This window comes from Schistocerca nitens, chromosome 2 (genome assembly GCF_023898315.1).
Source record: "Schistocerca nitens isolate TAMUIC-IGC-003100 chromosome 2, iqSchNite1.1, whole genome shotgun sequence".
Classification (NCBI taxonomy): Eukaryota; Metazoa; Arthropoda; class Insecta; order Orthoptera; family Acrididae; genus Schistocerca; species Schistocerca nitens.
Genome location: NC_064615.1, coordinates 331,625,584 through 331,653,280, shown reverse-complemented (window position 1 = coordinate 331,653,280; position 27,697 = coordinate 331,625,584). Strand labels below are relative to the sequence as shown.

The 27,697-nt window shown below is 40.0% G+C and overlaps 1 protein-coding gene across 1 annotated transcript in view; it reads right to left on the bottom strand.

The window, feature by feature from the left end:
• Positions 1-27,144, bottom strand: part of LOC126236130 (TELO2-interacting protein 1 homolog) — a 153,475-nt gene extending 126,331 nt beyond the window's left edge. Inside the window, exons 1-3 of the mRNA XM_049945207.1 lie at positions 26,938-27,144; positions 13,071-13,282; positions 8,089-8,225 (exon numbers count right to left, since the gene is read on the bottom strand). Of these exons, the coding sequence (XP_049801164.1) occupies positions 8,089-8,225; positions 13,071-13,270 (337 nt within the window). The 5' untranslated portion in view covers positions 13,271-13,282; positions 26,938-27,144. The remainder of the gene's footprint in view (positions 1-8,088; positions 8,226-13,070; positions 13,283-26,937) is intronic.
• Between the last annotated feature and the right edge of the window lie 553 nt (positions 27,145-27,697).

Here is a 27,697-nt window from a genome sequence, read left to right as displayed (position 1 = left end):
CAGGTTTGTTATGTGGTGGTGTTTTATCTGTTATAATGGTTCTGTTCCAGTATAATTTGTATTCATCATTCTCCAGTACATTTTGTGGTGCATACTTGTATGTGGGAACATGTTGTTTTATTAGTTTATGTTGTATGGCAAGTTGTTGATGAATTATTTTTGCTACATTGTCATGTCTTCTGGGGTATTCTGTATTTGCTAGTATTGTACATCCGCTTGTGATGTGATTTACTGTTTCTATTTGTTGTTTGCAAAGTCTGCATTTATCTGTTGTGGTATTGGGAACTTTAATAATATGCTTGCTGTAATATGTGGTGTTTATTGTTTGATCCTGTATTGCAATCATGAATCCTTCCGTCTCACTGTATGTATTGCCTTTTCTTAGCCATGTGTTGGATGCGTCTTGATCGATGTGTGGCTGTGTTGGATGATATGGGTGCTTGCCATGTAGTGTTTTCTTTTTCCAATTTACTTTCTTCGTATCTGTCGGTGTTATGTGATCTAAAGGGTTGTAGAAGTGGTTATGAAATTGCAATGGTGTAGCCGATGTATTTATATGAGTGATTGTTTTGTGTATTTTGCTAGTTTCTGCTCATTCTATAAAGAATTTTCTTAAATTGTCTAGCTGCCCATAATGTAGGTTTTTTATGTTGATAAATCCCCTTCCTCCTTCCCTTCTGTTTAATGTGAATCTTTCTGTTGCTGAATGTATGTGATGTATTCTATATTTGTGGTATTGTGATCGTGTAAGTGTATTGAGTGCTTCTAGGTCTGTGTTACTCCATTTCACTACTCCAAATGAGTAGGTCAATATTGGTATAGCATAAGTATTTATAGCTTTTGTCTTCTTGCTGTAAATTCTGTTTTCAGTATTTTTGTCAGTCTTTGTCTATATTTTTCTTTTAGTTCTTCTTTAATATTTGTATTATCTATTAGTATTTTTTGTCTGTATCCTAGATATTTATAGGCATCTGTTTTTTCCATCGCTTCTGTGCAGTCGCTGTGTTTATCCAATATGTAATCTTCCTGTTTAGTATGTTTTCCCTTGACTATGCTATTTTTCTTACATTTGTCTGTTCCAAAAGCCATATTTATATCATTGCTGAATACTTCTGTTATCTTTAGTAATTGGTTGAGTTGTTGATTTGTTGCTCCCAGTAGTTTTAGACCATCCATGTATAGCAAATGTGTGATTTTGTGTGGGTATGTTCCAGTAATATTGTATCCATAATTTGTATTATTTAGCATGTTGGATAGTGGTTTCAGAGCAAGGCAGAACCAGAAAGGACTTAATGAGTCTCCGTGGTATATTCCACGCTTAATCGGTATTGGCTGTGATGTGATATTATTTGAATTTGTTTGGATATTAAGTGTGGTTTTCCAGTTTTTCACTATTATGTTTAGGAACTGTATCAATTTAGGATCTACTTTGAATATTTCCAATATTTGTAGTAACCATGAGTGGGGTACACTATCAAAAGCTTTTTGGTAATCAATGTATGTGTAGTGTAGCGACCTGTGTTTAATTTTAGCTTGATATGTCACCTCGGCATCTGTTATCAGTTGCTCTTTACATCCTCGTGCTCCTTTGCAACAGACTTTTTGTTCTTCATTTATAATTTTGTTTTGTGTTGTATGTGTCATTAATTTCTGTGTAATGACTGAAGTTAATATTTTGTATATTGTTGGTAGGCATGTTATGGGGCAATATTTAGCTGGGTTTGCTGTGTCTACTTGATCTTTAGGTTTCAGATAAATTATTCCATGTGTAAGTGTATCAGGGAATGTGTATGGGTCTGCAATGTAACTGTTAAATAATATATATGTTAAATAATTTAGTTAGATGTGAATGTGTTGAGGTGAACTTCTTTAGCCAGAAATTTGCTATTTTATTTTTTCCAGGGGATTTCCAATTGTGAGTAGAATTAATTGCTTGGGTGACTTCATGTTGCAAAATTATCACTTCAGGCATTTGTGATATCATCTTGTACGTGTCTGTTTCTGCTTGTATCCACCGTGCATGCTTGTTATGTTGTACCGGATTTGACCATATGTTGCTCCAGAAGTGTTCCATGTCTGTTATGTTTGGTGGATTGTCTATTTTAATGTGTGTGTTATCTATTGTCTGGTAAAATTTCTTTTAGTTTGTGTTGAATGTTTGGTTTTGTTTCCTTCTATTTGCACTTTTTTTGTATCTACTAAGTCGTTTGGCCAATGCTTGTAATTTCTGCTTCTTTTCATCTAATTGCTCTATCGCTTCTTGTTGTGAGATTTTACCTAACCTTTTTCGTTTTTTGTCTGATTTATTTCATTTCTTATAAATTGTGTTAGCAGTCTGATGTCTTTTCTCAGTTTTTCTATTCTGATCTGTAGCCTGTGTTGCCATGCTGGTTTTGTGGGTTTCTTCTGTGTGTTGGTTGGTTCTGATCTCTGCCTAGTGTGTATATTTAGTGTAGTGAGTGCTCCTATATAAACCAGTAGTTGTAATTCTTCCATAGTTGTGTTTTCATTTATTTTGTTGTGTATGATTGTGTTGATAGTTTTTATTGTTGTTTCGACTTGTGGGTTATTTAGCGGTCTATGCAAGAATGGTCTAATGTCTGTATTTGTGTCTTTGTATTCTATACATGTCAGCTGAAATTTTTCTTCTATATCTAACATGTGTGTCACTTCGTGTTCTATTTGTGCTTATTCTGGTGGCTGTCTTAAAATTTCGTTTTCCTCTGATTGTTTAATTGATGTGTGTTGTTCTTTGTTTGTTTGCTCTGGGATGTTTGAGTCCATTACTGTATTTTCTTCTTCTTCTGATTGCACATTATTTTGTTCCAGTATTTGTTGTACTTGTTGTTTGATGTTTTCTAATTCTGACTGGGGCATCCTGTTATTTTTGATTACTACACGGATCTGATCAGCTAGTCGTTGTTCTGTTAAAAATTTTAATTCTGGGTATCTGGTAATAAATGTTGTGTATACTTGTGATCTGTATCCAGTTGTGTTGGTTCCTAGGCTTGTTGCTTGGTAATAACAGAACAGGAGGTGTCGATTAACTTCATCTGACCATCTCATCCTCTGTCTTTGTTTTCCTTCTATGGTGGTTGCAGGAAGCATATCCTGCAAAACACCTCTATTTGGATTTAAATCATTTTCCAGTTGGCTAGCAGTGTCGTTACCATTGTGGGCGGGCATAGGGTTCAAGCGTCGTCCCCGACCATGACGGCGCTTGTCCGAGGCTTCATTAGTTCTGTCCTGAACCAACTAATCACACTAAAGGGGGGGTTAGCCCTATTACTGGTTTGTTCTTTTCATCGCCTTTTACGACTGGCAGAACATACCGGAGGCCTATTCTTTTCCCAGGCCTCCACGGGGTTTATTATTATTATCATTATCAGGAAAAAATGCAGCAACTGTGGAATCAGACTGAAGACTTATTAGCAAACAAAAACTTAGCTTGCCTTTCTTAATGGGGAGACAGTGTCAGAAGTGAGAGTAATATCCAGCACACCTCTAGGAACAGCAATAACATTGTTATTGTTCGTGATACAGGTATAAATAACCTGACAGATAACATCTATGGTTCCCAGAACAGTTTGTAGATGACAATTCTGTACAGGGAACTCATCCAACTGGATAAGAGTTTTTAAATATGACAAACTTCTAGATGGTCAACATTTGTTGCAAAGAAGCACAGTTGACTTTTATCATAAAGTTTGATCTACTGAAGTGGTGGGAAATAAACGAAGAAAACAAATACTGTATGGCTACATGATCAAATAGCAGATAAGTATCAATATTTTATTCAAATCATTTGTTAGTATTGGCAGTTCAGTGCAGAGGGGAGGGTAATGTTGTTACCAGCACACAATAAGTGTATCACACAGAACAGACGCCACATACAGAATGCTGTGCAGCAACTGCAGCACAGTTGATTTATGGGGTATCCCTGGGAGAGTAGTCTATACTCAGGGATATGACAGGAACAGCCATTCAAAGTAAAAACAGTCTAGTAAACATAGGCTCTAAAATGCATACCTTAAGAGCCATGAGTACTTAGTCATCTTTTGACACTGAAACACATCACTTCTACTCCCAGCTCTTTGTTTTTCATATTTCAAGAGGTGGTAGTATAGACCAAAACAAGAACAAAAGTCCAGGAAACATGAGCGTGCACTTGTTCATCTTCACTAGTGCGAAGCACATCTCTTACACTGAACAAGTGCTCAAAAACCCCCCTTAAGGTATACATTTTAGAGCCCAAGTTTACTAGACCTTTTTTCTTGTTTTGGTTCATAACACTTCCTTCCAAAACATGGAAAGGAAAGAGCTTGGAGTAGAAGAGATATGTTTTATAGTACCGAAGATGAAGAAGTGCTCATAGCCCTTAAGATACACATCTTAGAGCCAATGATTAGTAGACATTTTTTCTTTGTATGATTGTTCTTATCACATCCTTGAATACTGATGATCCCTCCTGGGACACCTTGGGTAATTTGGCTGGTTTCCCCACATGGCCCTGCCTTTTATTGGGTAGGAAACGCCTGTGACTGGACTGTGGTAGGAGGTGGTGGGTGAATATTTCAATAACTCCTGCTTTCCAATGCAGATATGGCATTCAGGTTGTAAGGAAAAGACTTTTTGGCATGGAACAGGTGATAATTGTCAAAGTGGAAGTACTGCTTGTGATTGGTTTGCTTTAAATGAACAGATATATTCATGGAGCCATCTGAGAGGTGGAGACTGACATCTAGGAAGGTAGCTCGTTGACTTGATCAGGACCAGATGAAGTAGATTTGAGAGAAGGTGTCGAGGTTAAGGAGGAAAAAGTAAAGGTTCTCCTTGCCAGGAGTCTAGATCCTGAAAATGTTATCAGTGAATGTGAATCAGTTAAGAGGTATAAGTGTTGACTGGATTGGAAGGATAGCTCTGTGAGGTCCATAAATAAGATGACTTAAGTTGGTGAGATGCGAGTATTCATGGCAATACTAAGAATTTGTTTATAGATTTGGCCTTCATATGGGAAATAATTGGGGATCCATCCGAACGTGGTTGGCTTGGAGGATCAGGAAAGAGGTGGTGGGTTTGGTAACAGGGCACTGGAGAAGGTCGTGTTCCACGGCTACGAAGACATGGAATACTTCCTTTGATGACCAACGCCTTCAAACTATTGTCTGTAACCTCTCATCCTACATTCACGACACTGCCCACTTCCTTTGCCACATCTCCACCACACATTCTATCCTGTTACTACCTGAATCCTTGTTGGTCACTGTGGATGCAACGACCTTTTACATCAACATAATTAAAGACCATGGCTTTGTGTCCACAGCAACAGTTAACAATAAAACAAACAAAATTTTGGTGGTGCATGACACGAATCAACTTGTCATTGGCATCACTAGAATAATGGTGCAACTATCTCATACGCTACAGGTAAAAGGACACAAGTTATTTCATACATGCTATAGGTGGAACTATGCCAAGTAATGTTGTTCATTACAGAGTTTTATACTTAGTTGTTGACTAAGTAAATAGTTGGCAAGTTTTTACAGACTTCATTCCGTATGTGCATGAGCACAATATGACAAACATAATAATAAAAATACTCACAGTCAAACAATGGAAAGTCCAGAATGGAATGTAAAAATATTATGAAAAGGATAGTTGCTACTCACCATATAACGGAGTTGCTGAGTAGCAGATAGACACAACAAAAAGACTGATACAAAATGAACTTTTGGTCAACACAGCCTTTGTCAAAAATAGATCTCTCTCTCTCACACACACACACACACACACACACACACACACACACACACACACAAATATGCAACTCACACACCCGTAAGCTGGCTGCCAAGGCTAGAATTAAGCAGTAGCACATGCTGGGAAAAACAAACTGTGTGGTGGTGGTAAGGAGGTTGCTGGGGCGGGGAGGGTGAGGGATAGGATGGTAGGGATGGGGAACGGTAACAGTGGATGGGGAAGGGGGGGGGGGGCAGCAGAAAAGGAGACAAGTAAAAAGATTGTGGGAGCACTGGTGGTATAGAGGGCTGTGCAGTGCTGGAATGGACACAGGGAAGAGGATAGGTGAGCAAAAGACAACAGCTAACAAAGGTTGAGGCCATGAGGGTTACGGGAACGTATGAGATATTGTACAGAGAGTTCCCACCTCTGCAATTAAGCAAACCTGTGTTGGTGGGAAGGATCAAGATGACACAGACTGTGAAGCAGTCATTGAAATGGAGAACGTCGTGTTGTGTAGCGTGCTCAACAAATCGGTGATTCAGCTGTTTCTTGGCCATGGTTTGTCGGTGGACATTGATGTGGACAGACAGCTTGTTTGTTGTCATGCCCACGTCAAATGCAGCAGAGTGGTTGCAGTTTAGCTTGTAGATCACATGACTCATTTCAAGGGTAGTCCTGCCTTTGATGGGATAGGTGATGCTAATGACTGTACTGGAGTAGATGGTGGTGGGAGGAGGTATGGGACCTGTCTAGCATCTAGGTCTATTACAGGGATATTAGCCATGAGGCCAGAGGTTGGGAGCAAGAGTTGTGTAGGGATGGCAAGGATACAGCGTAGGTTCAGTGGGTAGCAGATTACTACTGTGATAGGGGTGGGAAGGATAGTGGGTAACACATTTCTCATTTCAGGGCACAACAAGAGGTAGTCGAAAACCTGGTGGAGAATGTGATTCAGTTTCTCCAGTCCTGGGTGGTACTGAGTCATGAGGAGAATGCTCTCCCGTGGCCAGACAGTAGGATTTTGGGACATGGTGGGTGACTGGAGATATAAGGCACAGGAGATGTGCTTTTGTACAAGGCTGAGAGGGTATTATGATCTGTGAGTGCCTCAGTGACACCCTTGGTATATTTCAAGACGGACAGATTGTGACTACAGATGTGATGGCCACAGCTGCCTAGGTTGTATGGAAGAGACTTCTTGGCATGAAACGGATGGTAGCTGTTGAACCCATGCTCTTAACCCCTTGTCTCATGGCTCACATCCCTGTAATATGACCTAGATGCACGACCTGTCCCATACATCCCCCCACCACTACCTACTCCAGTCTGGTCACAAACATCACCTATCCCATCAAAGGCAGGGCTACCTGTGAAACCAGTTATGTGATCTACAAGCTAAGCTATAACCACTATGCTGCATTCTACGTGGGCATGACAACAAATAAGCTGTCTGTCCACATGAATAGCCACTGACAAACTGCAGCTAAGAAACAGCTGGACCACCCTGTTGCTCAGCATGCTGCCCAACACAATGTTCTTCATTTCAATGACTGCATCACAGCCTGTGCCATATTGATCCTTCCCACCAACACCAGCTTTTCTGAATTGTGCTGGTGGGAACTCACCCTGCAATACATCCTACCATCCCGTAACCCTCCTGTCCTCAACCTTCATTAGTCATTGTTATTACCCATCTAGCCCCTTCCCTGTTTCCATTCCAGCACTACATTGTCCTCTATTCCACCAACATACCCAGTCTCTTCACGTCTCTCCTTTTCTGCTAACTCTCCCCTCTCCCCCACCCTCCGTCTAACCTCCCGACTGTACCTAGCTGCCCTATCCTCTCTCCACCTCGTCCCTGCACACTCTCACCAGCTGAATAATGTGCTGCTGCTCACAGTCTGGCCTTGGTAGCCAGAGACTGAGGTCTTGTGTGTGTGTGTGTGTGTGTGTGTGTGTGTGTGTGTGTGTGTGTTGTCCATTTCTGATGAAGTCCTGCTTGGCTGAAAGCTTTGATTGACAGTCTTTTATTGTGCCTATCTGCAACTCAACATCTCCACTATATGGTAATTAGCAACTGTTGTCTTTAAATAATAACACTGTATCACAGTAAAAGTCTTATCAGCTAATGTCACTATCTTAAGAAAAGAGTTAGAAATTAAATCCTTGGGCTTTCTATTTTCAACACCAAGTTTTCTTTTCTTATGACCTCTTAAAGAGAACTTGGCTTCAAATTTTTCTTACCTAAGGAATTATTCCTAAGTAATACTTCACATTCAATCACTATTTCTATTTCTGATGCCTAAACTAAAAAATTCACTGCAAAGTCTTGATTAAAATACTTACTTAAATTCTCTTGATCTTTGTCATACAAATGATTAAATATCAGTGTATATATTCTGAAAAATGTGTTGATGTTATCAGCCTCCGTTACTTTCAGAAGAATCTTTAAAGAATCAACAAGGGCCTGTCGGGTTTTCAACCTAAAACAATAAATTTGGAAGTACGACATTGCCATTTTTTCTACAACAAATCTCATAAAAACAACAATGTCGATAATCTTACCACATGATTTCATGGTTTAGCTGCATGATACTTCTATGCCTAAGTACATGTATTTTCTATATACTGTTATAAATGCTTTGACTTATCTCATAATTTCACATTTAAATATTACTAAATATTTTTGAAGAAAAAAATCAAAATAATGAAAAAATAGCTAAAAGTAATCAAATGGTAGGCAGGACTGAAAATCAGAACAACTGAAACAGTAACTAGTAATATAAAAACCAATACATAATATGCTGTTACTCTCCTGTTAAAAATAGTGCTTCAGTATTTATTTACATCTATGCTCTACAAACACATGTACTATGACTGGCAGACACATCATCATACCACTTTATGAATGTGTGTGTGTGTGTGTGGGTGTGTGTGTGTGTGTGTGTGTTTTCTATTTCGGAAGGAGCATTCTTTTTGCCTGAAAGTTTAAAAGTTTAACAGTCTTTTTCATTGAGCCTGTTCATGACTCAGTGCCACCTACATGTAGTGAGTAGCTATCTATCCTTTTCATATTGTCGTCTTTCCCAATTGCGGGTTTTATAGCATCTCAATCAAATAATGATGTTGTTGTTCTCAATCAAATAATGTTGTTGTTGTTGTTGTTGTTGTTGTTCTTGTTGCGGTCTTCAGTCTGAAGACTGGTTTGATGTAGCTCTCCTTGCTACTCTATCCTGTGCAAGCCTCTTCATCCCCGAATAACTACTCCAACCTACATCCTTCTGAATCTGCTTACTGTATTCATTTCTTTGTCTCCGTCTACGATTTTTACCCCCCCACACACACATTTCCTTAACTGGTGATCCCTTGATGTCTCAGAATGTGTCCTATAAACTGATCCCTTCTTCTAGTCAGATTGTTCCACAAACTCCCCCCCCCCCCCCCCCCCCAATTCTATTCAGTGCCTCCTCATCAGTTACATGATCTACGCATCTTATCTTCAGCATTCCTCTGTGGCACCTCATTTTGGAAGCTTCTATTCTCTTTTTATTTAAACTGTGCATTGTCCATATTTCACTTCCATACATGGCTACACTCCAAACAAATACTTTCAGAAAAGATTTCCTGATGCTTAAATCTATATTCAATGTTAACAAATTTCTCTTCAGAAATGGCTTTTTTTGCCTTTGCCAGTCTACATTTTGTATTATCAGTTATTTTGCTGCCCAAATAGCAAAACTCATCTACTATTTTAAGAGTCTCATTTCCTAATCTGATTCCCTTACCATCACAATTTACTTCGCCTACATTCCATTATCCTAGTTTTGCTTTTGTTGATGTTCATCTTATATTCTCCTTTCAAGACACTGTCCATTCTGTTAAGCTGCTGTTCCAAATCCTTTGCTGTCTCCGACAGAATTACAATGTCATCAGCAAACCTCAGATTAGATTACATTCGATTTTTGTTCCATAGATGCAAAAATGAGATTATTCTTGTGGGTGTGGAACATGTCAGAAAGTATAACAAAAATATAAAACATTTGAATATAACACTTATTACCCTGATTATTTGTCAGGAGATTGTCAAAATAGGTCAATACAATGCGGTAAATTGGAACAGCTAATATTTACAGAGTTAACACACTGTCAGAATGAAACATTGTTATGCACTATTAATAAATACCCTAATCTTGACTGTTGTGACCAAGTGCTGTCAAAACTGAAATCTGACAGACATTTTTACTTAAGCTGTCTTAACAGTCTCTGTTAAGATATTCATGTATAGAGTAGAAAGTTTTTATTTCTCCTCCCTGAACTTTTAATTCCTTCTCAATACACAGATTGAATAACATCACGGATAGGCCCTGTCCCACTCCCTTCTCAACCACTGCTTCCCTTTCATGCCCCTCCACTCTTCTAAATGCCATCTGGTTTCTGCACAAATTGTAAATAGCCTTTCGCTCCCTATATTTTACCGCTGCCACCTTTAGAATGTGAAAGAGAGTACGCCAGTTGACACTGTCAAAAGCTTTCTCTACATCTACAAATGCTATAAACACAATAGGCTTGCCTTTCCTTAACCTATTTTCTATGAGAAGTTGTAGAGTCAGTATTGCCTCGTGTTCCTACATTCCTAGAGAATCCAAAATGATCTTTCCCAAGGTCAGCTTGCATCAGTTTTTCCATCTTTCAAATAATAGAAAATCCTAAAACTGAGGTGTGATGTTCCCCGGCTGTTACCACAAACTGTTTCCCCTCATCACCCATCCACCCCATCAGCTCATAGCACACTTTTAAGGCTGAGTACTTCTTTCTTTGTGCACTATTCTAGTCATGCCAAACAGTACTCACTGAGGAATACTCCAGACTGATAAGTTATGAAAGACTTGTGGTACTGATCTGCTCCTAGTTCAAGAATCTCTTGTTGAACTAAGCCACCAAAGGGTTTATCAAGACTCTTTCCATTTAGTGGCACCATCCATTACTACTAGCGGTAAATACTAAACAACCTTAACCCTAATTTAAACCATATGGCATAGGGACTCCTACTTTTACACAGTCTACTAACGTCAACCGTATTCACTATAGACTCTATGATAACAGGTATTTAAGCAATGAAGCATCACAAATTGTTATTGATGAGGTTTCTTCTATCTTACTCCCTCCTAATTTGATCATTTTTCTGTTGTGAGACTGTTTCTCTATGGATTCCACCAAATATACTGCTAAGAATTCAGATCACAGGCATTGTCATTATTTGTGTGTCTTGTGAAGCAATGATGGCAGCAAATGCCATTTGGAGTGATGGAAACATAAACAAGTGTGTCTACAGCTGTTTTAAAGTGCCCAATGAGAAAGCAGCACACAGATGTTTAGTTTCAGAGCTAGGAGTTGACGTAATTGCGCCAAATCCTGAAATGAATACAATCGTAGAATTTGCAATGTATCTGAAAAAACAATAGCTTTCATCCTCAGAGTTTAAAAAGATATTATTCATAATAATAAAATAATTATTCAGCACATGATATATAGCCCAAATGATGATTTTTAACTGTTCAGTAATTGTAATGAATTTGTTCCTTACATCACTTTCACTGGCTTCCAAAACTCGCAATCAATCTATCATCTTCCAACCTAACCTAGACCTCAGGCTATGCTAACACCACAACCTCTCCGGAATGAGATTTTCACTCTGCAGCGGAGTGTGTGCTGATATGAAACTTCCTGGCAGATTAAAACTGTGTGCCGGACCGAGACTCGAACTCAGGACCTTTGCCTTTCGCGGGCAAGTGCTCTACCAACTGAGCTACCCAAGCACAAACCACGCCCCGTCCTCACAGATACTGGCAGAAGTAAAGCTGTGAGGAAGGGGCGTGAGTCGTGCTTGGGTAGCTCAGTTGGTAGAGCATTTTCCCGCGAAAGGCAAAGGTCCCGAGTTGAAGTCTCGGTCCGGCACACAGTTTTAATCTGCCAGGAAGTTTCATCACAACCTCTCTCCAAAGACTTGCTTTCAGTCAGGTCATATCTGTTAGCTTCATCAACTCACACCCGCACAACCTAAACATTTGACCCAGAATTATTTTACTTAAAACATAAGTTTCTCTTTACGAGTTCATTTGCAGTGTGTCCATTTTGGTTAGAATGAAAAAGTAAGAAAGGTTCCATATGTAATCCATAGCCGATCACTATACTTACACCTATTAATCATGAAATAGCATGAGTAATAAATGTTACTGACTGGAATGTTTTTGCATCACAATAATTTAAAATACAGTCAGAGAAATAGCTTTCACGAAACAATGTGTGTAAAAAAAGCCAGTGAAATCTTGAAAAGATTTCAAAGTGTCGCAAAGCTTTCCAATTTAGTTTAAATATTTAGAAATATTACACTGTATATTTTGGAAAGTGAAAAAATCTAGTGTCCTATGACTACAATATCAATAAGCCACAACAGGAATCAGCAAACACATACGGCTGTAACAATTTGTAGGGATATGAAATGGAACAAAAAAAGCTCAGTCATAGGTAAAGCAGGTGGTAGACTTCGGTTCATATGTTGGATACTAAGAAAATGTAATCAGTCTATAAATGGGCTTGCTTACAGAACATACGTGTGACCCATCTTAGAATATTGCTCAGTGTAAGGGCCCCATACCAAATACGACTTGCAGGGGACATTGAATATATACAAACAAGTGCAGAACAAATAGTCACAGGTTTGTCTGATACACAAGTGATTGTCACAGAGATGCAGAGGCAGCTGAAATGACATATGCTTTAAAGACAGATGCAAATTACGCCATGAAAACTTATTTACATAATTTCAAGAACCAACATTAAATGAGGAATCCAAAGATAATCTTCAGCAAGTATGTATACTGTAGTTCTCACAGGGACCACGAAGACAAAACTGGACTACTTACAGCATGCACAGTGCTACTTAAGTAATCACATGTGAATACCCAAACGGAATAGGAAGAAGCTCTAATAAGTTGTACAGTGGGAATTGGTCAAAATGGGTCAAATGGCTCTGAGCACCATGGGACTTAACATCTATGGTCATCAGTCCCCTAGAACTTAGAACTACTTAAACCTAACTAACCTAAGGCCATCACACAACACCCAGTCATCACGAGGCAGAGAAAATCCCTGACCCCGCCGGGAATCGAACCCGGGAAGTACAGTGGGAATTACCCTCTTTCATGCACTACCCATTGGTTTGCAGAGTATAGATGTAGTAATAGATCTGGAGCAATGATTGGCCATATACTCTCAAAGCATGATTGACTATGTATTCTCAAAACAGGAAAAACAAAACTACATTCTACCTTGTCTGTGGTGCCCGGAGATGAGCTTCCAATGGAAACATCACATATGCCTGTAGGGCCTGCAATGCTTCCCGTGGGCAGCAGGATAAGACAGTGTTCAGTTTCATTATATTGTCCAATGTTGGATCCTTCATAACAGCTGTGCAGAGTGGCCGCAAGCGGCTGAACTCTGCCGCAGCTGCCGCTTCTGCTGACTGCATCTAAATGCTTTCCTTTATTCATGAAACAACAATGAAAATCACAATATAAAAAAATGCAAGTGGGAGTAATAAAAGCTCAAAATCACAAAACAAGTTCACATTACAGCAAATGTAAAGAAGGGTTGTAATTTATCATCACTGTTGATTAGCTTTTTTAAGAAGCAATGAAGCAACTGATTAAAAATAGAAAGAGAATAAAATTGTAATGGGATACAGATACCAAAGCCATGGTAAAAAAAAAAATGACATAACTCTTCTTGCCAAATGCAAGGACTAACCTTTGAATGGGATTTGGATCCTACTAACCACAGAAAGTTTGGGTAAAGATTAATGAAGAAAGAACGCAAATAAAAATACAAATAGACTGACAAAGTATTAAGTGCGCAAAGCACTCTGATAACTAGGAGTCTAACACTGTGAACAGTGGAAATCTGGAGGAAAAAACAAAAAACAAATACACCTATTAAACCTGGTACTTCACAGTAGGATGAAAAGCATCATGGAAAAAAATAAAACATAAAACAAGAATATATTAAAACATTTGTGAACTGAGTGCTAGGTGACAACGCTTCGCATTATAGGCCAATTTACTTTCACAGTGTTCAATACTTGTATGAGGTACACTGTATCACTGATCCATGATTTATATAATTTTGAACTACAGAGTCCACCAGAAAAATGCATACACCCTTAGGCACGCTCTATCGAGATATCGATATTGTCTTTCAATTTGAGTTACGAGTGTGGTGTAGTATGGTCTTTGGCTCAACAGCTGTTAGTACTTTCACCTCGGCATTGAGAAAACAACCTCACAGTATATATATTCACTTATGAAATTTGTTGTTAATAATCCAGCCCAGTTCAAAAGTAATAGCAGTGTGCATAGCTATAACACCAGGAGAAAGGATGATCTTCACTATGCAGGGTTAAATCTGACTTTGGCACAGAAAGGGGTAAATTATGCTGCCACAAAAGTCTTTGGTCACCTACCAAACAGCATCAAAAGCCTGACAGAGAGCCAACTAACATTTAAAAATAAGTTAAAAGAATTTCTAGATGACAACTCCTTCTACTCAATGGCTGAATTTTTAGATATAAATTAAGGGGGGGGGGGGGGGGGGGAACATCAATGTCATGCAATATTTTGTGTAATGTAATATCTTGTACAGACATCTTTTATTAACCAACACGTTCCACATCATTACGAAGTGTCATATTCGTGATCTATGGAACAAGCATTAATCTAATCTAATCTAATCTAGATGGCTGGAGCACACTTGACATATGAACAACGAAAATGTATTGTGGAGTGGTTTTTCAATTTTGATAACACCGTTAAATTGCAACATCAGTGGAGGTGGGTTTTTGAAATAGAACCACCAACCCACCTAACAATTAAATGCATCATTGCCAAGTTTGAATTGCATGGAACGAGTTGTGATATTCACAAAGGAAGATCAGGAAGACAGCATACAGCTGCAAGTCCTGCTTCGTCAGCTCTCATGACGGAAACATTTGTTAATTCTCCACAGAAGTCTGCTATGCACTGTGCACGTGAAGTGGGGGTTAGCAGTACAAGTGTACAAAGAATTCTGAAAGCTGCAAAGTGGAAAGTTGACATTCCACGATTACTGCACACGATTAATGATGACAATCCTGATCGCCAAATGCAAATTTGTGAATGGTATCAGCAAATGGTAACTGATGACGAACAATTTGTGACAAAGATAGTGTGGAGTGACAAGGCACAATCTAAACTTGATGGAACCATTAATCGGCATAACAGTGTGTACTAGGCACTGGGAAATCCGCATGTTTATGTGGATAAAGTGGTCAATCTATCAGGGGTTCATGTGTGGTGTGGACTATCATCTAGGGGCTTAGTAGGACCCTTCATCTTTGACTCTACTGTCACTAGAGAAGTGTACCTGGAAATGTTACGTCCATCAATTTTGCCAGGTATACGTGCGCTTTATGGAGCTGATGAAGAGGTCTTCTACCGACAGGACAGGACATCACCACCCTACCTCCTAGCCATACAAGCTTTCCTGGATGACAATTTTCCGGGGCATTGGATTGGTCAAAGCAAGCCCATTGAATTTCCTCCACAGTCACCAGATCTAACACCTATGGACTTTTACTTGTGGGGAAGTGTGAAAGATAATATCGATAGACATAAGCCATGCATGCTGGAGGAACTTCGCCAGGAGATTTCAGTGACACGTACAGCGATCTCCACTGTAAAATTGACTGACATAGTCGCGGCCATAGTCTTGTTCATGAAGGAAGGGACACACGATGGTAAACAGTCATGATAATGGAAGTTTTAAGAAAACGAGGTTATTGCATAATAGACATGAAAGAAGGCTTAATGTTATAGACAGAGAGATGGTAAATGAAATGTGTTTCGCTGTCAAGAGGGTACTGCACGAAGCCTTCAACAACTAAACCGTAGCAGAATATTATTGTAGCATGTCTCTCAAAACCAGAGGAAATTCTGATCATATGTAAAGGCTGTTAGTGGTATCAAAGATAGTGCCCAGACATTCACTCATGGATGAGAAAGGAATTGAAACTGAAGGTACAAAGCAAAAGCAGAACTGCTTAATCTGTTTTCAAATGTTTCTTTACAAAGGGAAACCCATGAGTACTGCGCCCCAATTTAATTCTCGTACTTCTGCAAGAAAAAGTGAAATGAATATTAGTGTCAGTGACATTGAGAGACAGCTGACATTTGTAAAACAAAACAAAGCTCCAGGGCCTGATGAGATCTCTTTCAGATTCTATACTGAACTCCGGCTGAGTTTGCCATTTTGCTGAACATAACACACCAAAAATCAGTCAAACAAAACACTGTGCTCAGTAGTTGGAAGACAGCACAGGTCACGTGTATCTACAAAAATGGCACCCAAAGTGATCCACAAAACCACCACCCAATATCCTTGACAACCATTTGTTGCAGAATCTTTGAACACATTCTGAGCTTAAATGTGAAGAAGTATCTTGAACAGAATGACTTCCTCCATGTGAACTAAAATGTATTGTGAAAACATTCATGATGCGAAACTGAACTTGTGCTTTTCTCCCACGATATATTGAAAGTTATGGATCAAGCCAGTCAAGTTGGCTAGGTACTGTGTTTCTTGACTTCCAAAAGGCATTCGACTCAGTACCACAAGTACACTTACTATCCAAAGCCTCAGGTTGGTGCACAAATGTGTATCGTTTTTCCATAAATTTAATAAACAGAACAGATACACGTAACAGAGACTTCAGTCATCAATAATACATTCTCCTTCACTATTTACAACAGTCTGCCAAAGCTAGGGTAACTTTTCAATTCTGCGACAATAGAAATCAGGTGGTTTCGAGGCAAAGAACTCATCAAGCCATGTTCAGAACGCATTTTGTCCCGAAAAGGAAGTTCCTTGACGGATGTTTGAGAGAAAGTGGAAAAGGTGAAGATCTGAGGGCACGAGTTCAGGGGGATAAGGTGGGTGTGGAATAACTTCCCACCCCAGATCCTGTATAGTGTTTTTTGCCACTCCAGTAGTATGCAGGCGAGCATTACCGTGGAGTCGCGTCACTTCACGCAGACTTCCTGGTCATTGTTCTTGGGGTGCACTGCAAGATGTCTCACTTGTTTCTTGTTGACAGTAAATATCAGCAGTGATGATTAGACCTTGGGGAAGCTATTCATAGCACACCACACCATTACTGTTCCACCAAGCGTGCGTGCGTGTGTGTGTGTGTGTGTGTGTGTGTGTGTGTGTGTGTGTATTTTTTTGTTTGAGCTTATGGGCACTCACAGGCGAGCTTATCAGGGCCCTTATGCACATTAAATGATATGAATATGGATAAAATAACGAAAATATTGTCATACAGTAAGGAGGAAACCTACTCCCACCTCACTCGAATTGACCACACAATCACTCTATCTCACATGCAGTAAGACAGCAGAAAAAGAGCAAACGGGCTATATATGAGATTACAAGACAAATAAAATGACAAATGAATTAAAAAAAGGCTCAAGAAAATGTCACTGGCAGACCACCTACAAAAAACGTGTGAGCCAGCCAACCTGTTAACAAATTAAAATCTCTAATAACTTGGGAAAAATATTGGACAATTCACGAAACTTTAAAACTCTAACCACATTCATTTGAATGTTTCCTAAAATAGAGGGCAAATACATCAGCAAATCCACTGTGCCCCACTGGTCAGAAAATAAAACACAGTCCAATAAAATGTTGCACACATTGGTCTGTAGACTACAAGCACCACACACTGGAGGGTCCTCAGACTGGAGCAAGAAGTTATGCACATTATAGAGCTCTGGCCTATGCACAAAACAGTAAGGAGGACTTCGTCCCGTTGACGTGGCTGGAAGGAGGTACGCCACGGTCGCATCATGGGCCTCCCACCGATGAAAGACTCCAGATATCAACGGAAAGATTAGGGCATGCAGGGAGATGGCAAGCTAAAATAACTGAGGATCATGATACACCACCTTCACTGTTAAACCTGTCCTTTCATTCCCCACAATACGCATGTGTCCTGGTACCCAGCAGAAAGACACCTCCTTCTGCAGTCGTTGTAATGGGAGGCAGGCATCCTGTACAATCTGTGCTACTTTATGCGCTGGGTACAAATGTAGTAGAGAGTGAAGGGCACTCAGAGAATTGGAACAGACAAGAAATTTAGTACTGGAAGAACATCCCATCTCCTCCAGAGCCCAAAAGTTAGCATATAATTCTGCGTCGAAAACAGTAAAGTCTTGAGACAGCCGGACCCTGACAACACGATTCAGGAAAACAACAGAGCAACCAACAGAGTCCCCTGTTTAGACCCATCTGTAATGACAGGTACACACTTGTGGTGCTCGCACAAAATATCAGGAAATATTGCATTAAAAACAGAAGCAGGAGGTTAATCCCGCCTGCACTGCACTAAATCTAAAATTATACTGGGCCGCTGCAGTGACCACAGTGGCAAGCAGTTAAAACCCTGGATATGGGGCGGACATGCTCCACACACCAAGTGACTCCAGCCCTTGTTGCACTCAGGTCCTAAACAGCATTGTTGCTCATGCATGATTGGGGAAAAGGCATTCCACATGCAGACAAGCAACAGTATGGTAAGCGGCTCAAGTGAGAGATGTGAGGAACTTGCGAGTCTGTTGCACCACAAAGAGCTGTCGCCGGATGGTGAGTGATGGTTCCCCAGCCTCAGCACAGAAACTGGGGGTGGGGCTGGTCTTCCAAGCACCTGTGGCCAGCCTAATTCCTTCATGGTGGATGACATCAATAATCTTCAGGTAGAAAGGCCTCACTGACGGATACACTGTGTATTCATAGTATAGCTGTGAACACACAAAAGCCCTATAAAACTGGAGCAGACACCCCTGTCTGCTCCCCAAGGCCTGTGGCTAAGGCACTTTATGATATTCGTTACCTTCTGGGCTCTGGCTTTCAGTTCCTTTGGGTGTGGTAACTATGATAATTTGGAGTAAAAAATGATGCCCAGAAACCTCACTGAGTCTTTAAAATGTAGAACGGTGTCCCTCAGAAGCAAATTGGGTAAATTACAAATATGACAAGAACAATTAAAATGAGCACATGCGCGCAAACACACACACACACACACACACACACACACACACTCTCTCTCTCTCTCTCTCTCTCTCTCTCTCTCTCTCTCTCTCTCTAAAACACTGCCCTGAGGAACACCATTCTTCTATTCAAAATGATCTGACAGCATGTCACCAACTCAAGACCTAAAACAATGCTTAGACAGAAAGGACCATGTGTAAACGGGGAGCTGGCCACAAAGGCTCCACTGATGGAGTGGGACCAGAATACTGTGTCTCCAAGTAGTGTTGAAAACCTTACCGATATCAAAGAATATGTCAGGACAGTGATGTTCACACACAAACGCCTGCTGAATAGCTGCCGCTAGTAGGGTCAGGTTGTCAACAGCAGACCAAATTCTCTGGAATCCACACTGAGAGCAGCTAAGGAGTTGCCTGGTCTCTAAAAACAACCAGACAAGGTAATGGGTACCCATGCGCTCCAGGGTCTTTCCTAGTCAGCTTGTTAATGCAAAGTTCCAGTAACTACCGGGACACATGTGGTATTTTCCTGGTTTGAGGAGAGGTATCAGAATTGCCTGTCTCTAGGAATCAGGGAAGTTGACTGTCTGCCATTTAAGATAAATTTGGTTGTGACTTGGTGCAGTGTCATGAGTATCAGACACTGCTGACACCAGCTCACAAATGGAGAAACGGGAGTTGTAAGATGCTCTGCCATCATCTGAGCAATGTCCCTGAGCTTTGTTTGGAGACACCTGTTTCAGCACTACTGCTATTGGTTAACCGGCTGTGTTTACCAGAAATCCTGCAGATGTCTTCTCATACTTTCGTAGAACAAGTGGAATGGTTGATGAAGGCCATGTTCACTTGCCATGGCCTTTTCTCGTTTTCCTTAATTACATGCCACGCCTTGGCTCTTGCAACACGAAATGCTGTGAGGTTCTCTGCTGTCAGGCAGCACTTAAACCATAGAAAAGACACGCACCTGGCCCAGGTTGCTAGGTGACACTCACCAGTCAACCAAGATACAAGTTGCCTCCAAAGATCAGCTGAAGGCTTTGGGATGAATAAGTCAGTGGTATGATGGATCACTCATGTAATGTGGTCCCCCCAGTGTTCAAATACAGCCCGCTGGCTGAACAGCACCCAGTTAGCCCTACTGACCATCCATTTTTGTGGCTTCTCTTCAGGTAATTGCCCCCCCCCCCCCAAGCAGGTGAATGTGGAGTAGGAACTGGTTGCTGGAACGAAGGTCATCAGTGACTTCCCGCTGCACAGTCTACAAGGGCTGGAGAGCATAAAGAAGAGGCTGATGACTGACAATGACCCAATAGCAGCACAAAAATAGGTGGAAGTACCTGTGCTGAGGATGCACAGCTCATGAGATGTCACGAGGCTCTCCAAAACCTGACACCAAGGACATTTAGAAATCGAGCTGCACAAAACATATGGGGTTTGAAGTCTCCCAGTAGGAGAAATGGCAAGGGGAGTTGTTCCATACGATATGTGACAGCCTCAGAGTCTATCACATCATGCAGAATTAGATACAGGGAGCAAACTGAGATCTTCCAACACACGTTTTTTAATGGCAACTTCTTGCAGGTCAGTAGCCAGGAGGAGAGCAGAGGAGTGGTGTGCATTTTTGACAAACACAGTGACCCCTCCCTTGGCCCTTTCTCCAGTCAGGTAATTTTTGTAAGTCTCACAGTACAGCGCACCAGACACTTTAAAATACATTTCCTGCAGATACAAGCACAGGGGGCATTCCTGTGCTAGGATTTTCCTCCACTAAACTTCCACTGTAATATGGGAACCATCTATCACAGGGGTAGCACTTTCATCGTGGCTTTCTGCCGGGGAAGGGAGCTCACAGTGGGTGGTAGCTCAGTCCGACATCAAGGTCCATCGCCTCTGAAGAAGATTCAAAATGGATGACATCAACATCATCAGACACTATACATCCTTTCTTCTTCAATGGATGATTCTTCGCCTTCGACTTCAAGCTTCAGGCTGCTTCAGAGCCACATCCGCAGAAGTGGTAGTGCAGTGCCAGACGGTGGACAAGACTTGATCTTTGGAGGAACAAGAAGTCCCACAATGTCAGCAACCAAGGCCTTTTCTGAAGTTCTGGAGGGGAAGGGATGCGGGGGGGGGGGGGGGGGGCGTTCGAAATGTCTGCAGTAGCACAAGTGCATAGACAAATGCAGGTACTAGTGTTGACACTGAAACTGGCAACCTCCGTTTGTGTAGCATCGACACGCTGCACTGGCGCGTTTCAGTACTGAAGCGAAGGATGTGGCGAATGTTGGTGGCATTATAGCTTTATACATTTTTTTGGCTCATTATGTGGGATGTGCTGTGTCCCCTTCGCTCTTGTATCTTCCATTCTTCAAGATTTACGCTGCAGTCTCAACTCCAGGCAGGAAGAGCTCCAGAGGAACTAACACGCTTCAACGGTGATCAACAAGCAACATCTTCGTGGGTGACCACATCTGCCACAAGTTTCTTCTCCCTTACACCCAAGAGTAGTATGCACAAAGCACTCACATTTGAAAAAGTGCATTGGTTTGGAGACATAAGGCCGCACGCTGAGGCGAAGGAAACCTGCCTTAACATGCTCTGGAGGTTTCGTGCTGCTGAAAGTCAGGATAAAGGAGTCGGATTTGAAAAGATCGCCATCCACCCTTTCCTTGATATTCTGCATATCAACTGTTCCCCACTGGGCTAACTCAACTTTCAGATCTTCTCTGAGAATGTCCAAAAATTCTTGCATGTCACAACACCTCTGCTGTAATTCAATGTGTTGTGGAGCTCCATTCCGATGGAATACTCCCAAGGCTTATCGCTTTCTGCAGGTTCGTTGTTTAATGGGAATTAGAGTTTTGACCAACAGTGTCCCATCTCGTGACCGCTTGACTGATTTTACTGTCACTGTGATACCTTCTAAACCCTTTTGAATGTAAAAAGAGGAGAATTTCTCAAAGGTTTCCTCTTACCTCTTAACAGTCAAAAGTCTACATAGTGTGCCCAGGTAAGCCTGTTCCACCTCAACAGCCATGCATCTCATCAGCACACAGCACACCTTGAGACTGAGGGTTGGTTTTCTCTCTCTCTCTCTCTCTCTCTCTCTCTCTCTCTCTTTTTTTCCCCCCCCATCCTCGCGGTCTGTGTCCCTGACATACAAAGTTCCACTGCCACGTCATACAGTGGTTGCTGAAGCATGCCCAGAGCTTAAGGTGACAGGGGACATGCAGTGCTTACCAGTCCCCAGCTCATGAACCCTGGGGCCACCAAGCCCATACTCAGCAAACAAATGCAGAGCACCTAAGGGTTCCACCAGATGCGTAACATTATCCTTCGTGAATGCACGTCATCTTTGTATGGGAGGTTGCTGCTTTTTTTGGGCTCAACCATTCCTATCTTTTCCTTATGTTAGCATAAAGAGGCAATTTCTTGTCACCAATAAAGATACAAGACAGGAATAGGTGGGGTTGTTCATGAGATAACTGATGACGAGCAAGCAGAGATGCACATATGGCTACCCACTGATTTTTTGGCTTAGAGCATGAGTTAGTCATAGACCTGACTTGTTAACCTTCTCCACTGCACGCAAATGTCACACAGTGCTGGAACAATCACAGTTAATACATTCGCCAGTTCTCCAGTAAAGTGATGTGGATCATTGTGGACAAATGCATTTAAATGATCTTTATCAAACCCAGAATGTGAATAGTCACTAATATCAAAATGATCCTCCTTAAAGTGAGAAAACCATTTTATTGCCGTGTTCTGTCCAATAGCACTATCGCTATACATGGTGCAAATGTTTCTGGCTGCCTCCACTGCTGTCACCCTTCTATTGAATTCAAACAGAAGAATTTGTTGGGAATGTTCCGATTTCTCCATTTCCTAGCATCCACAGCCTGACTCATTATCTCCAAATGACAAAATAACAATATGTAAACTCAAATAGCAACAGTGAACTACAAATAAAAAACGATAATCAATAAATAAGCCCATAGCAACTGGAATACCAACGTGCAAAACAAAACTGCTACTAACTTATGCAGCAAATTAATACAGTCATATGTGGTATCAAGCTAGGTTTGTGACTGGATTGAGAATTTCTCCATGAAGACAGAGCATGTTATCTCAGATGGAGAGTCATCAATAGATGTAGAATTAACTTCAGGTGCCCCATGGAAGTAGGTTGGGGCCCTTGCTGCTCCCATTGTATTTAATGAACATGTCGGCAATATCAATAGTATTCTCGAATTTCTTGAAGATGATGCAATTATCTACATGTAATGAACTACTGTCTGGAGGAAACTGCACAAATATTTAGTCAGATGTTGCCGAGATTTCAACTTGGTTGCAAAGGTTAGTAGCTTGCTTTCAGTGTTCAGAAATGTAAAAATTTTCACTTTATAAAATGAAAAAAACATAGTATCCTATTGCTACAATATCAATGAGTCACAGTTTGAATCAGTCAACTCACACAAACATCTGGTGTAACCACTGTGGAGATACGAAATGGAATGATCACTTAAGATCAGTCATAGGAATAGGTGGTGGCAGACTGTGCTTAACTGGTACAACTCTTGGAAAATGCAATTGTCTACAAAGGCAACTCCATACAAAACACTTGTGTGGCCCATCTTACAATATTGCTCAAGTTTGTAGGGCACGTATTAAATGGATTAACAGGAGATGCTGAATGTATAGAATGGCAGCACGAATGGCCTCAGTCTTGTTTAACCTAAAAGTCATGGAGATGCTGAGAGAACTGAATTGGCAAACATTTGAAGATAGAAACAGAACATTCTGTGGAAAGTTACTCACGAAACTTCTAGAACCAACTTTAAAGGATGAATCTTGGAATATATAGCAACCCTTTACATATTGCTCCCATAGGGTCTGCAAAGGCAAAATTAGACTAAATACAGAATATACATTATAAGCAAGTTTCTGAAACAGATGAAGCGCAATTACAGCATCAGCAGCTGTTACGTTGCATACTGATGGAAATCCACTGACACTGGTCATAGCCAATCGGGTCATAGTTTACAGTAGCCTATGAAAATCACTGAATGTAATGATTTCTTTTGGTAGAAGATATGACTTAATTACATTTATTTTACGTATAGAGACATGAATTTTAAAGTTGGTTACTGACTTTTGTATTTATTTGGTGACAGGAAAGAAACTAGATGCACTAACAGACTCAGTTGTGGCAAAGCCTGAGGCCTGGGTAAAGTTGGAATGTGGCAGTTTGATTGTCAATTGGCAAATTTAGTGATTATGAATAGAAGAAAAGAAGTTATGCTGTCAGAATGGACTTTGTGGTCCAACGCCTGGATTAAGTTGGAATGGGACAACAGGCTTGTGAGCTGGCAAAACCAATGAATCCCAACAGCAAAATATGACTGTCACAATAGACTGATGAGTAGCATGGTCCAAGATGTACATTCCTTGTTGCAGCAACATCTTGAATGCCTTACTCTCATTTTACTGAAAATTCTGATGGTGTGGTTATTTCCAATATAATAGAACATAATTGCAGCTAACTTTATACATGAACCATATGAAATTATGAATGGGCATTCCAAGTGCCTACCAACAACTGAGTCATGATTTGTTTATCTCAGTTCCTGTCATTCCACACACCAGTTGTTGCCACCATCAGCACAAAACAGAGAAGCCGTGGACACTGTAAGAGCACTTTTAGCTTCTACACCATTTGGTATATGAATGTTGAACATCACATAAACAAAATGAAACCATTCATATTCTCCACTAGGACAGATAGGCTAAGATTTAACGTATACTCCATTAATACTAAGTGAAGTGGACTTCAACATACAAAACAAGTGAAAAGCATTTACTTATCACCACAGAAAAGGTATAGAAAATAACGGACATACCAGAATACACGGGACACTGTAGCCGAAAGCCAGTAAGTGAATAAGGAGTTACAAAGTTTATTTTTATTAATTACATTACAGTGTGTTCACAATTTGAACACTACATAAAAATCTCATCATGTGGAACTATAAATAATATACACATCATATAGCTAGCGGGTAGTGCAATGAATGGGGAATTTTGAAAGAGGTTCTTGCACAAATCTGTTGAGCAAGCTGCACTGCTCTTACAGCTCTTTTTATAAGTTAAGAAAACAAACTACGTGATATGTTAACTCAGAATATAATTTTGTACTGAAGGATGCTATGGAATTGGAAAAATAGGCAATTTGAACACAAAGCAAAGCTGTAATATACTTTAGTGATATATTTATTTCATTTATATGTGTACACAATTTGAAGTCAATATTTGAAAATTTTGCTTTCCAGAGAGGGTCCAATTCTGTTGAAGTTTGGTGCTGCATGCATCATTTTTTAATCAGAGGTTTAGAAATGCTGTCGTTTCGCATTAATCATTAGCCCCTGTTCACCTTAAACCAACCATTTAGTTGGGTTGAAGTTTTGCTTACAGTTGATTCAAGATGCTTGCTTTATGAAACATGCTTTTGTTGTCTGCAAAAGGGTATTTGTACATGAATCAATATTCAGCTCTAGGGTATTTATATGTGTGAGGAAGAGGATTGGTACAAGATTGTATGCTTGAGGAACTCCATTTTTTCGTTTTTTTGCATCTGAGGAATACATCTTAGCACTTAACTTTACTACATGTATCACTTCTGTTACCTCTTTGTATAGTTCACAGTGAATGATTTTAATTCTGCGCCTCTAACAGCTTATTGCTTCTCTGAAAATATTTTGTAGTTCAGTGTCTCCCCCCCCCCCTCCCCATTTCAAGAGCATTTTGTAGAAAAATCATAGATGGCAGTAGTTGCACATTTACTTTCCTAAAGCCATGCTGGGCATCAATAAGAATTTTATTTTTACCCAGAAATTTCATTACCGTGTTATACACTATATTTTCTACGTTTTTAGTTACGTCCGTAAATAAAGTGATTGGCCTACAGTTTCCTGATTTGTCTCCTTTCGTATGAAGGGGGCCACTGTGGCAATTGTTAGATAGATAGAAAACGTGTCTGTCAGAAAAGATTTGTTTACTGTGGCTGGCAGGCATACAGAAATATCTGTAATGATTTGCTTTATGACCTAATCAGGAATACCATCAATTTTTGAAGACTTTTCTTAAACATATGGAGTTCTTTTGAAAATATAGAGTGACTCTAGGCAAGAATGTACTTAGATTAGATTAGTACTTATTCCATAGATCATGTATATGACACTTCGCAATGATGTGGAATGTGTCAGGTTAATAAAAGACGACTATACAAGAAACTGCATTACACAAAATATTACATGACACTTAATATTTTTAATTTTTTTTGTGGGAGTTGGGGAAATTACCCACTTACTATATCCAAAAATTCATCTAATGAGTAAAAGGAGTTGCCATTAAGAAATTCTTTTATTTTCCTTTTAAATGCTATAGACCCTATGGCTATCTGTCAGACTTTTGATGCTATTAGGTAAGTGACCAAAGACTTTTGTGGCAGCGTAATTTACACCCTGCTGAGCCAAATTTAGATTTAACCTTGAGTAGTGAAGACCATCCTTTCTCCTAGTGTTGTAGCCATGTACACTGCTATTCATAAATGAATATATATATTGTGAGGCTACAGTGAAGATCTCTAGTTCTTTAAATAGGTGTCTGCAGGATGATCTTGGATGAGCTCCAGCAATTATCATTACTTTGTTTTCAACGTTTGTATTGCATTGTATCACGAACTATTATCTAATTTGTGGTATCTACAATCCACAACTTGAAAAGATATGAGATGTCTTGGGGATTATAAACTCTCATAATGATGTTACTACTCACAGTGACACTTTTCTTTTGAAAGGGCGCTTTATTTGCTCCCATCTTTGTTGAGTTCAAGATTGCTTGGGGGTTCTTTTACTGATATTATCTAATCATTAGCAATTTTTTTTCTTTTTTGCGTAGGGAAAATATTACACTACATAATCTTATGGTGGAGTACACACGCTATCTCATATAATAACAACAATTCACCATAAAAAAAATTACACCAAATACATACCGTACGTCAGATGTACATGTAGATTTACATTTGACAATAATTAGAGGCTCGAATTTGATCTCGTCCGAACCGAAGGATACTTGCACTTCACAACGCTAAATTCACATCATAATATAATAATGACGACTGGCTGTCAAACATCATTTGTAAACAAACCGCACGTTCACATCATTTCATAATCTCTCTGCAACCCGCGCAACGCAAAGATCCTCAATTACAATTTAGCAGTGATCTCCACAAAGACCTTGTAAAAAAATAACTAGACTCACTGATGGCGCTGCAGTCGCGGGATAATTTGAACCTTCGGCTGGACGCCATTATAGTGGTTGTAATCTGATGTGTTGTGTAGTACTGTTGTTCCTGAAGACCCTGATTCAACGTTGTATATTTGTTGGGACGTACATACAGTATTTGTTACTCGTAATTCTACTGTCTGTACGTTCCAATCAAAAGAAGTACAATGGTGAAGAGTCGTGCAGCGATTAATTGTACAAATAAATTCGAGAAAGGAACGAATATTACATTTCACAGTTATGTGAATATTTTAAGTTGTTTTGTATGTCAGTGCACTTGCTTAATAAATGTTTTTGTAACACTGTATTAGCATAATGTCTGTGCATCTATTTGCAGGTTTCCTTTCTCAAAACCACAGCTGTTACAAAAATGGTTACACGCTGTCAGGAGGTAAGATTTCCGATCGACAGAATACCATTTTTTATGTCCTGATCATATTGAAGAAAGTTGACTGATCTGTAGTGTT